The sequence below is a fragment of the Oryzias melastigma genome, linkage group LG15 (genome assembly GCF_002922805.2).
Source record: "Oryzias melastigma strain HK-1 linkage group LG15, ASM292280v2, whole genome shotgun sequence".
Lineage (NCBI taxonomy): Eukaryota > Metazoa > Chordata > Actinopteri > Beloniformes > Adrianichthyidae > Oryzias > Oryzias melastigma.
This window is the reverse complement of record NC_050526.1, coordinates 21,361,887-21,375,215: the sequence shown is the minus strand read 5'-3', so window position 1 is coordinate 21,375,215 and position 13,329 is coordinate 21,361,887. Positions and strand designations below refer to the sequence as shown.

The window sequence follows — 13,329 nt, the reverse complement described above, 5'->3', positions numbered from 1 at the left end:
CCCATATAAATGCTTTAGCTTTATTGGATCAACATCTAAAATCAGAGCATTTGATTTTAAACTCTAAGGCTGCATAAAATGTATGCTTTTGTAAATTAATGAGCTTCCATGTTCAGGTTTTAGATCAGTGCAAATGTTTTACATTTACATGAATACAATCAACAATAAAATATACTCCTAATCCTTATAATTAGATATCAATATGTTTATTTTTTTTTTCTTGGGAGGGGCTGGGGTGTTGTGTAATTGATTATTTAGTCAAGACATTAACCACTCAGATGAAAGGGCGTGGCCCCGCTGGGAAGCCTGCCACACCCTGTGAGAAGTCAAAAGGTCATCGCTGCAGGAGAACGTGCCAAGTCCAAATTGACAAGCAGCCGGCGTTCACACATGAATTCGCCCGCGCACGTCTATTTATCAGTGAGAAATGTTGGAAAACGTGCCAGCTCCAGCAGATGTTCCTGAAGCGCAGGCATCTTGTGCACTCCGTGAAATGTGTTGTTGCGGTTGTTGACAGGAGTCTTAACACGGGATTTGATTGTGCCATCTGTTACTCATACACACAGCACATACTTTATTAAAACTGCAGAGGTCTCCGGAAACGCTCCATCAAATGTGACAACCGTAAAAATCACTGCAGTCTCGCGCTATGTGCAGCTTTCAGTTTTATCCAAAATAAAGTTTTGTGCGTAAAGATCAACAAGTCCTGCAACTTTGCCAAAGTATATCATAAGTTGCATACTTTATCACTCTTTTTTTCTTGTTATCTGACGTGTGGAGCTTTGTACTCCTTCCCTCACCTTTCGTCAGTCCATAGAGGGAGCCATTGTATCCTGGGGATGGTTTTCTACATCACTGTAAGAGAAAACCCCGGAGCTCAACCTGCCCCCAGTATGTCCTACTGTACCAACCGCATGTTCACCACAATCTTTCTCCTCGTCAAACAGTCACTGCGCCGTTTACTACTCGGGCTTCAAGCCATTTGGTTTGGCTTCCAGCGTATTTAAAAGAAACCCGGAACGTTTTCTCCTGAACTCCAGCAGAGTTGGATACGCGCAGGTAAACGCAGGTAAGCGCCATTCAAGAGGATGCGTTTTGTGTTTATTTTTTTCTGTGATCAAAAAATGACTCCAAACACACTGAACAGAGCGGAACTCCACGGAGAATGAAGCCAGAGGGAGAGACACTTGACTCTGTTGCTGCTTGTTTTCAAGAGTTCTTAATAAATTTCACAATCTTGGACTAAGCATGAACAAAGAATTTAACCCATTAGATCAAACGGACTGCTTCTACTAATCTTAATTGAGATTTGAATTTCTTTTCTTAGAAAAATCCTATTTTTACGCACGGTCTTTACGCGCATTACGCACCAAACTTTTTTTGTGGGGATAAAACTGGAAGAAAAACACTCAGTTGACGCCGCACATTTCTCTGGCGCACAGCCAACATAAACATCACGCCAAGAGTGGGAGATGTTGGGACTCGTTAAGCAATGCCATCTATTATGTAATAACTGGTATTAAACAGAAAATAATGCATGTCGTTGCAGTGCTTCTGCGGAGCTCGGTCAACATGCTGGGGATCTGCGTGTGTCTCTGTGCGCTCTTCTCTCAGGTCGCTTCTCAGGTCACCGAGGAGCCCATCTCCTACACAGTGAGTGAGCGATGCTTCTCTGTAACTCAATCTGCTGGATATTTACTGTCGATAGGGGTCTCCAAGTTCATGTTTACATTAGTACATGTTGTTACACGAAAATGTGTTTTATGATGTCTGCTTCACAGTGCACAGAGGGCTACAAGTATGATGAAGTCAGAGAGCAGTGCAGAGGTAAGACACGTTTGCTCACCTGATGGTTTTTATTCTAACTTAGAAATCAATTTATGTCATTGTTTGTCTCCTTCTATACCAGACATTGATGAATGTAAACTATTAGAAGATGCCTGTAAGGGAGGGATGCAGTGTATCAACAACTTTGGGGGATACCTCTGCCTCCCCAAGAATGCGGTCATCTATGTTACTAAGGAGGAAAGTGAGCAGGTACCCCTGCCTGACCCAGTACCTCAAGTCCCTGCCGTCCCTCCACTTCTGCCTCATCTTCCCGTACATCTTCCAGGCGGTCAGGGGCTCTCCCAGTCTGGTCGGGCCATTCTCTGTTCACCTGGTTTCACTGCAGACGAACAGAACTTGTGCAGAGGTAAGGATTACACCACATGTGTGAAAGTCGAGGCCCCGGGGCCGGATCCGGCCCTCCAGATCATTTTATTTTATTGTTATTAATGGGCCGATGTATCTTGCACTTATTTCTAAGTTGAATAATTTTGACAAAATATATTTTTATGGAAAGTAAGATACTGAAAAATATTTAAGATTTTAGTTGATTTATTCTAGACTAATATTTCTGCCTTCTTATCACTCATAATTATGTTAAAAAGTTATAGTTTTAAAGTTTTAAAAATTGGCATTCTGCTGGCTTTTTGGACTATTTTGGCATTTACTAAGATTTTTTAGGCTATTTTGGAGTTTATCTAGTGTTTCAGCTACATGCTAGCTGTTTTGGCTAAATTAGGTTTCTTTAAAAATGTTTTTATGCTGTTTTGGAGTTAGGCTAATGTTTACACGCTTGCTGTTTTGGATAATTTAGGCTTTTTAAAAAAAATTTTGGCTATTTTGTAGTCAAGCTATTTTTTTAGCTACATGCTAGCTGTTTTGGCTAACCTAATTCTGTTGTTGTTGTTGTTTTTTAGGCTAATTTGGCATTTAGCTAATATTTTAGCTGGCTATCAGCTTCAGCATTTTCAGCTATCAGCGTCAGCATTTTCAGCTATCAGCTTCAGCATTTTCAGCTATCAGCGTCAGCATTTTCAGCTATCAACTTCAGCATTTTCAGCTATCAGCTTCAGAGTTTTCAGCTATCTACTTCAGGGTTTTCAGCTATTAGCTTCACCATTTTCAGCTATCAGCGTCAGTGTTTTCAGCTATCAACTTTAGAGTTTTCAGCTATCTACTTCAGGGTTTTCAGCTATTAGCTTCAGCATTTTCAGCTATCAACTTCAGAGTTTTCAGCTATCTACTTTAGGGTTTTCAGATATTAGCTTCAGTATTTTCAGCTATCAGCTTCAGAGTTTTCAGCTATCAACTTTAGAGTTTTCAGCTATCTACTTCAGGGTTTTCAGCTATCTGCTTTAGGGTTTTCAGCTATCAGCTTCAGAGTTTTCAGCCATCAACTTCAGAGTTTTCCGCTATCTCCTTTAGGGTTTTCAGCTATCAGCTTCAGCATTTTCAGCTATCAGCTTCAGAGTTTTCAGCTATCAGCTTCAGAGTTCTCAGCTATCAGCTTCAGCGTTTAGCTATAAATTTCAGCATCTTCACCTATCAGCACTAGCATCTTCAGCTTACAAACTCAGTTTACAGCATTCACACTAGCATTATTGCAGGTAATGCTATATATCTAGTTCATAATTATGTTAAAAGTTACGGTTTTAATGTTTAAAAAATGTAGTGTTCAGTAAATGTTTATCTCGTTCGGCCCTTGACCTAAGGTGTGTTTTGGATTTTGGCCCCTTGTGCGATTGAGTTTGACACCCTTGGATTACACAGAGAGATACATTTTACTCCACTATATAAAGTTAAGAAGAAAAATATTTGTAAAAAATCAGATGAAGAGGGCAAAAGCCACTTCTGCACCATTGAAGTTTACTCCTCTCTGCCGGCTGCTTACAGCTGTTGCAGTTCTCTAGATAAGCTGCCTGAAAGCAGCCAAACGCAGCTATGAAGGTGTTTGACAGCTATTTGCCAACAAACAACGACGCCTCAGTAAGTACAGCCTAAAGGTGGAACTGTACATCCCTCAGTCTGACATTCATCAGCAGCTAAACTATGTGTAGCTGCCAGATCCTGCTTTTTTCCCCCCACTGCTGTGATGTCATGTTTTCTGAACTTGATTGCTCGGAGCACGGTGTTTTTGGGCTTCTGTCTACATTTCTTTCCTCACAGATTTTTGAAGCTCCCCTCTCACGTATACCACAAATGTAAATATTCCTTTGGCCTTGACAAGGCTGTGATCTTGCCGAGACCGTGCAGGTGTGATCTTGTATTGGAGCGAGCCCCCTTTTGATCTTTTCCTGCAGGGAGGGGTTTGAAGATTCTTTCTTTTGTCTGTCGAAACACACACAAACTGTTGCGCTTATCAACTGCCACACAGCCGTAATGGGCCGACGTCCATGTCGGCCTGCGTGAGATCTGTGGAGCAGCTTTAAAAATGTCATGTAAGTGCTTTTCAGTACATGTGTTCAGCGGTTTGCCAATAGGCAGAAACATGTGGTGAGTGGCTGTGTGGTGAAGGTTTGCGGTCGCACAGCTCCACTGAAAGCACCGAATTTGATTTTACACCTGGGGCAAAGATATGTGTAAGGTGCTTTATGTGTTTCTCTGAATTGGAACCCAATTAGGTTTTATTGGAGTGTAAAACATGGCAGCATATCAGTTAAAGCAACCACATGAGCAAGCTGGCATGGGCGCATGACTTATTCACTGGTGTGCAGTTTCGGTGCACCGGCTAAACAAAGTTGGGCTGTTACCGTCTATTGCTTTGAAAGTCTGCACTTTTAACTGGAAGGCGTCTGACGCTGTTCTGTGGGCTTACATTTATACTGGGGGGGTGATATAATCTTTGTTTACATCAGTCTCTGGTTTCTCTGTCATTACCTTTAACTTGTTTCAATGAGCCAATTGTTCTTGCGCACATGGCTTCTCATCTGTTTTTGTCCTGCAGTGCTTGTTTCTGCACAGCTACGTATCTTGCTTGTGAAGGAATTCCCATTAACTTTCAATAGAGGGAAACCTCAATGTATCAAATAGCGCTTACATCAGACGTTTCCCTGCGAACTCACCGTTCTCTGGAGGAAACCCAGAGTGCAGAGTCAGGTAGGGCAAAGAGGAAGAAGAAAAGGCTGACACTGATTGAATAACCACAGAATTGCCAGAGCGCTGGCCAACCCCGGTTGCACCAGAATCCCGGGTCGTGCAGCTGCAGGAGCTGTTTTGGTGACTTATTGCTGAGTGAGGGGCAAATAGTCGAAAGATCAGCTAAACTCCCTCAAAATAAGTTGGTCGTTTTTCCAAAGAAGACATTAAATTGTTGAAAGATTAGTCTGAAAAACAAAAGAGCCCCTCATAAGAGTATTTTATACTGATTAAAAGCATAACAAACCATAAAACATAGTGCGCACTTCAGCTTAATGATGTTTTTTTTGATGGCAGCTTAAATTTTTAGTCTCACGGAGCAATAAAGGCCTCCAGTTGTGAGTGCAAACAGGAGCCTAAGTGTGTGTTGTTGCGGTGACACATAGGGGGAAGCTGGCGCCGCGCTAGAGCTGCCCAGTGAAGCTATGAGCCTTTGCTGTGTGGGTGACAGCTTAATGATGCCCCACATTTCCATGACCTCCACCATCCCACCAATCATGCACACACTTAATGTTTTCGGTGCCGAGCGATGCATACAAGCAGTGTGTTGTGTGCCAGGGTGAGATCACCATCCCTTACAAATGAAGGTTATCCATCAGAAGTTGTCAAATCCGATGAAAACTGGAAAGTGCTTTTTTGGAGTTCAAATATTCCAGAAAATCTAAAAAATATATATTTTATTTTCTTATGAGCGTTGAGTTTACATACTTTAGCTACCGCCTATTTATGTTTTATCTCTAAATTAGATACTCAAGCTCAGCAGCAGTGGACGTGAAGGAACATGCCGCTCTTGTTTACCTGTCTGGTTTCTTGAGGTCAGGTAGGCTGCATTACCACCTACATACCTGAGGAGTTCAGCTCCGTCTGGACACTCCTCGTGTCGAGCGCGTGGAAATCTCTCCCAGATATCTTCTAATATCCATTAAGCTCTGCGCGACAGAGAACTTGTGTACTTTTCCGAACAAGGCTGGGCGCATGCAATAACATTTTTCCACACAGATGCAATACTCTTGGGAGGAATATCTCTGGAATGTCAGCACTGGTTGTTTTTTTTTTTTTTTTCCGTTTGCTCCCGTCTTTTGTGATGGTAAGAATTATTCACCACCTTGACAGACGAGCGTTGGATCGATCCGCGGGATGCAGGAATGCAGTGAGGAGAACAAGCAGGGAAAGAAGAAATGTTTCAGAGCTCAACATGCTTCTTGATTTGACCTTTACAGATAATTCTGCTTTCTGTCTCAGTTGTTCCTGTTTCATTGTGAAATTTGGAAAAAGTGTGTGAAAAGATTTGGGAATCCAAACGTTTGTCAGGACATTTTTCAGAAGTGTCCATCTAAAATAAAAAAAAAGAAAGAAAGGAAATTCAAATGCTCAATAAAACACTTGAAAACCCAAGACAGATTTTTAAAAAGTTCAGAAAAACTTATTTTAAATAATAGAAAATTCAAACCCTCGTATTATCATGTAAGCCCGTCTTCCACCTGCCCTCAGAACACTCTTTACATACAGTCATAGCTGTGATTTTACTGCTCATGGCAGGTTCATCTGTGACCACAAGTGTTTTATATCTTATCCTCGGAGGTGTAGACGCTCTCCAGGAATAGTAACGCTGGTCCACCTTTCAAATCCCCCACATGGCCTAATACTTGTTAGAATTACTCTGTCCAAATGAGTTGTTCTGTTACTAGTTGTAAACGTTTTTGTTATAAAACGAATCAAATTTCTAATAATTTCTAATACTCTTTTAATTTTTACTTACAACAGAGCGCTCCCATTTTTAAAGGTATGAATACATGTATTCTTATAAATATTTTCTAATCCAACTCAGTTTTTTTTTGTTTCTAGAAATCAATAAAATATGTTAACAAAAGAAGCATCTTGACTCTACAGAAGTGATGATAAAGCTCCTTCCCTTTGTTATCGCCCTCAAATAATGAATATAAACATAATATATCAATATAAAATATTACAAAGCTTTACTAAGCAGTTAAATAGTCTAGATCATTTTTATTGCAAGTAAAATGATTCAATTTCTACATCGAGGGGCAGAGTTGTCTCTGCAAAGAGAATCCGATTTTTTTTTTACAAGTTCTTTTACTTAAGAAGAGCTAATGAGTCTTTTATCTTTAACTTAAAAACGTTTCAACGATGGATCAAGTTTTTTTGGTTTAGGCGTTCACGCCTGAATTTGTCAATGTTTTAGTCTTTCAAGGTGATGCTAAATTAAGTAGAATCTTGGATTAAATTATATGATGCAAATTAAATTTCCCCTGAAATTTTATTGTGTATTTTACTCAAAAACAAGTAAATTAGTTTGTTTAAAATATTTGTTCTTGTTATTTTATTGAAATTAGACTCACAACCTTCATTTTATGCTATAAAAATGGATGGTTTTAACATTTTTGGGGTTTCCACAAAAAAAATAAATAAATAAAAAAAAAAAAAAAAAAAAAACGGATTTTCTATTTTTGTATGATTTAATGTCCAGTGTGTGAATATAACCTGGAAAAAAGACAAAATAAAGATAGTGTCATATAGGTTAGGTTGTGCTGATTGAAATTATACCAGGTAAGCAAATGTTTTTTTAAACTGTAAATTCAAAAATAAACAAAAACTGATTTAGGCCCAATGATCCAAAAGGTTAAAGCTAGTATTAGATGATTGTATTGGTCTGAGCTCTGGGATGTTTAGCAGCTCGTTCTGCAAAAACGTAACCACAAGTAAAAGCAGGAGTCTCATCCACTGCATTCAAACTTCAGATTTTCCTATGCGAAGCAGCAATTTATTTTTCTCAGTATATTTTCAGGGGGGGCACGTTGGCCGCTTGGGTCCTCGCATTTGCCACAAGAGTTTTACACATACTGGAGTCACGGCGTACCCAAGCCGTGTCAGACAGAAGCTTAAAATGAGAGCCGGGCATCAAAAACACGTCTTCCAAGAAATAGAAATAAAACATAAAGTGAATCTATTTTTGTTGTTGCTCAGTATCTTCAATAACTTTCAAAGGGTAGCAAAAATCATCATGTTTTCACAGCCAACAGACGTCAAGTTTCTCTGTTTTTACAGAATATAGAACCAACTATTTTTTGTGCTTTCTTTTATTTTGGAAAAATTCCCAACTGCTGCACTTTTTCCTGTGTTCAAAAATATAGATATACCAAAATAAAGTAAACAGGGTAGAAAATGTTTCAATATAGAAAGATGTAAAAAAGACGTTTTGAAAAATGTTGCCTATTTTTGAACTGCCACTTAGATTCTTCGTATTCAGCTTTTTTATATTACAGAGAAATTCACTTTAACTCACAATTTGTGCCAGAAAACATACTTTTATTGTATAATTTCTCTTTCTAGTTTGTTTAAACAGCTTGCATTGTTTATCAAGAGATGATTTTCAAGTTTCCTCATTAAATATGACAAGAAAACACACAGAAATTAAGATTTAATCTAAAAAAGTCTTTTTCTTTTTGCCTGTATAAGTTCTGCTGCAGCACAAAATTTGTTCAATGGAAGAAATCAAAAAATAAATCAGAATCTCAAGTTTTGAACTAGTGCCAGAGCTTTTTGAGTCTTTGTAGTATAATCAAACCATGGTGCAGGCAAAGCCTCTGCTGGCTGGTGCAGTGCGGCTGAACAGTATGTTGTTATTGCTCTGCGGTTTGCCACTGGCTCCTCGCTGCCATCACACAGAGAAGACCAGAAGAAAGCCGCTTTGCCGGGCCTCCTCCGTGTAAGTGCCGAATGTTGTTGTTATTATTATCCTGGAGGTCGGTGGCTATGCAACAGCCAGCTGCTTCCTCCTCTGATGTGTTCTATGTGGATCTTTCCGTTTACTTCATGATGGAAGGGAACACTGAGCTGCTATAAATCACTGCGTTTCACTCTGTGGGGTTACACTCACGGAGAGAGCTGATGTTTCTCACACTTTCTGCTTCTTGTATCATCCGTTTTTTTCCTACAGTTTTTTTTACATTACTTTCAGCTGCTGTAGCTTTGAAACTGATATTCTTTTTAACTGAGAGGGTTCTAATTCTGTCTTTCGGTAGAGACGTGTAGGAGCGGGAGGAAGCTTTCATATCAGTCCGAAACAGAACTGGCACACTGGATAGATTGTCTGCCAAGACGGCTCCACCTTTGGATGTGTGAACAATTTCACCAGTGAGTTACAACACTTTAAGAAAACTCATTTTGAACAGAAGAAGAAAGAGTCCTTGGGAGGAAAGAAATGTGCTGTTCTTTGAATGGATTACAGCGTCAGCTGTTTTATGTATGGGCCATATCTGAAGGAGAAACCACTCCCGTTGCTGCGCTTTGAAAAAGATAGTTCTGCCCAAACGAGCAGCATGTTCACGCACCGAGGGGTGGTGTTAAGGTGTCTGAGGTCAAGCAAAACCAGGCACAGAAAGGATGGCGTTCAGAACACGTTGATAAATTGGATGTTGTGAAATTTTATGCGTTATTAACATCGCACGCCTTGCCCCCTGCTTTCCTAAAGATTGAATTATCCCACAATCAGAGGAGAAAAGAGAGGCGGTCCAACAGCAGCAGATTGACTCCCACTGTTTTTTGGAACACGGCCTTTATTTCCACTGCAACGGTTCAATCTGAAGAAGACTAAACGCTCTCAAGTGATAATTAAAGGTGCTTCAATATCTCTGTAAATGTGAAGCACATGAGATGATCTTGATTGAGATTACGCTACCTTTTTCTTTTTCTTTTAACATCCTTGCTTTTTACTTATAGTCCACTCCAACTACATTTTCATCTATTTTAAAGGGTAACCAAACAGGGAGGTTGACTCCACCCACAGCCAAAATTTAAAATCCACTTAGAGGGGAGGGGCTAATAAACAGGACTGTTATCATTACTGGAGCTGCAGATCTTGACGTGGAACTTCTGAAATGATGTGGGACTCAAATGGTTTGACCATTCTCAAAATTATAATGCAATACCTCAATTCAACCTATAGGGGGCAGTACACAGACGGTTTCTGACTATATCTTCTAGATTTGAACAAGTTTATTTTAATTTGTCAAAAATTTGGCAATGACCAACAGACAGTCCTGTTAAAGCCCCATATATAGAGGCCAACAGCCAATAAAGTTGATTTAGAATTTGGTTCCCTTTAAAATTGTTCTCAGATGTCTATTAATTATAAAGGTTTTTTTTTGCCAAAATCAAAAATCTTGTGTTGTTTTTGAAAACATATTTTCTAGTGGTGAATATTGGCAAGAGTCTGGCAATATGGTTCAGTCTTGAGATATATCGTGATACGTATTATATCGTGAACCAGGTATCACGATATAATACGTATCACAATATATCTCAAGACTGTACCAGAAAAATGTTTCTTTTTAAAGAGTATGACTTACAATAAAAACTCTACCTGAATATTAATTCATTGTGATAAAATAAGATTACAACTGCATCTAAATTATTGTTCCCCAAGCAAATTCAAGATGGTTTTCTTTTGGTAAATTAAGAAATATTTGTTCCTAAAGGGAACAATCAACATCGTCTGTTTCTACAGCAAAAGTGGAAAGACGCTGAAAGATCCCCATAAATAATTAATTAAATATCGCCATGTCTGCATTTTAAATCGATACAAGTATTGCCAATTGAAGTATCGCGATATATCACTGAACTGCTTTTTTTCCTACACCCCTAATATTTTCGGCAGAGCTGCAGTAGTTCACCAGAAATTTGCCCCTGAGTTGTGGAAGTAATCCTCCACTGTTTTCCCATGATCCTCCATGCTTACACTCTCCTGCTAGCTTACAGCCCAAGCTAACATTAGCAGTGCAGCTAAAGCAGGTTTTCATCACCATCTCAGAAATGCCATTTTATTCTTTAAATTATTATATATATATATATATATATATATATATATATATATATATATATGTTCTCCATTATGCTACAAGAACATGTTAACAACACCAAAAACACAATTTTCATTGGAGTGGGTCTTTAAACACACAACCAACATGTAAAAGTTTATGGTGTATCATCTGAGTCCATAAAACATTAGCAGCTCTGCGTTTAATAACTACCTCAAGCGGGACCTCTGATGCACACACACCCACATACGCTCGCATTCTTTGAGCTGCCGCCATTACCGTTACTCCCTCTTCTCCCACAAGACATTTAGAATTAATCTCCCCCCCAAAAAGCTTGGAGTTTTTAACTCTGACATCATATAAGCAGTCAGGATCATAAATCTAATTTCAAATCTTAAAAAGCTTTTTTTTTTTGGTTAAAAATGAACCCCAACCTTTTTCCCTTATTCTTTTTTTCCACATCTTTTGCCGGACAACCTTATCTTCCCCTGTGATGACTCAACAAGCTTCACTTAAACGTTGAATAAATTCTCAAAAAAAAAAAAATTCTTATTTAAGCAAAAATGCACTCCTTACACGCAACACACTCCTGATGACTCGATGTGCTACAAGCGTTTTTGTTTTTGGTGTGCGTAAACGGTGGCGTGCTGTAATGACTTGTACATGTTAGAATAGTTTTTGTCCATTTCACATTCAAAATTCTTTCTCACACAAACTTTGATGGGACTTTGTAGTGACAGCTTCCTGAAAGTAGCAGTCACCACAATTTATCCCAGTGAGTGATTATTTGGAGAGGACTCAGCACATATGCTTTTATTTAAAGCTTCTTGTGGTACGAGGAGAATAACTCCTAGTTTTCTGCACACACCAACACAAAAATCACAAAATTAAAGGAATCATCTTGTTTTAGTTTGACATTGCATCTTTAAAAATATATGATGGGACATTACCTCCCCACTAGTATTGTGATAGTTGATTTGATGTGTTTTACTTCAAAAATTAGCACAAGCATACACGGTAAAGTTGTGATTGATCCTAGTTTCCAGTCATAGATTATTAGTGTAGATTTGTCATTTGTTTTGGTTTCCTTTTCCATGTGTGGTATATTTGTTTCCACATTATCTCACAGTCTGGTTTAAAAAAAAAAAAGTTTTTTGCCTTTATGGTTAGATTTAAAGTCCAAGATAATTACACTGGGTGTGTTCCAACAACTGTCAGGCTTGTAAGTCTGTCTTATTTGCTCTTTTTGAGCATTTAGTGAGGGCATATCTTGCCAAGAGGATGACGACCGCAGAACTGAAAAACTAGCTTCCCATTTTCTCCACACGCACCAATGGGCCATGTAACCACACCGGTTGTCCATCTCTTTCACAATCACTGGTACACCCCCGTTCTGTCGGAGAGAAAAAAGGGGACAAGTTTCATTCACTTCATGTAATGTGAGTCGGTTCTCAAGCAAGTATGCACACTCCCTGGCCACTTTATTAGCTGCACCTACTAGTACCTGGTTGGACTCTCTTTAATTTCTGCTTTAATGCTTGGTGGCATAGATTTAAGAAGGCACTGGAAACGTTCCTGGAGTTTGATCCATATTGACGTGATATCATCACACAGTTGAAGTAGATTTGTCATCTCCCGTTCCACCTCTTCCCTCTATTGGGGATGAGATCTGGTGACTGTGGAGGTCAGTCTTTATTAACCTGGTGGAAGTAGCCATCAGAAGATGCTACACTGTGGTCATAAAAGGAAGGACATGGTCGGCAACAATACTCAGGTAGGCTGTGGGGTTGTAACCATGCTCGGTTGGTATTAAGGGGACTAAAGTGTGCCAAGAAAATGTCCCCCACGCCATTACACCACCAGCCTGAACCGTTGATACAAGGCAGGATGAATCCATGGTTTCATGTTGTTGACACCAAATACGTACCCTACGACCAGACAACATTTTTCCAATCTTCTACTGTCCAGTTCTGGTGAGCCTGTAGGAAATGTAGCCTCAGTTTCCTGTTCTAAGCTGACAAGGTAGGGTTTTCTGCTGCTGTAGCCCATATGTCTCATGGTTGGACGTGTTGTCCGTTCAGAGATGCTCTTCTGCAGAACTCGAGTGAGTATTTGAGTTAGTGTTGTCTTTCATCAGCTCTAACCAGTCTAGCAGTTCTTCTCTGACCTCTGGCTTCAACAACGCCTTTTCATCCTGGACAAATGAGTAAACCCTAGAGATGGTTGTGGGTCAAAATCCCAGAACATCAGCAGTTTCTGAAATACCAGCTCGTCCCTAACCAACAACCACCTCAATCACCTTTCTTCTTCATTCTGATGCTTGATTTGACCATGTCTACATGACTAAATGCATTGAGATGCGCCACGTGATTGGCTGACTCGAAATTTGTGTCAATGAGCAGTTGGACAGGTGTGTCTAATAAAGTGGCCATTGAGTATATAGTGTGATGTCCACATTTTAGCATTTCAGAGGCTGCCACCAAGTGGTAGCAACAAGCTATAAGTTGAAGATGTGCATTTGTAAACAAAT

General features: G+C 39.5%; 1 protein-coding gene across 4 annotated transcripts in view; it reads left to right on the top strand.

The window, feature by feature from the left end:
* The window catches only part of efemp1 (EGF containing fibulin extracellular matrix protein 1), a 38,995-nt gene that overhangs the window by 15,625 nt on the left and 10,041 nt on the right, over positions 1 to 13,329 (top strand). For 2 of the 4 annotated variants that reach the window (XM_024297141.2, XM_024297143.2), the window contains exons 5-7: positions 1,550 to 1,653; positions 1,782 to 1,827; positions 1,910 to 2,194. In XM_024297141.2, coding sequence (XP_024152909.1) covers positions 1,550 to 1,653; positions 1,782 to 1,827; positions 1,910 to 2,194 — 435 coding nt within the window. The other 2 variants (XM_024297144.2, XM_036215584.1) reach the window with 2 other exon arrangements.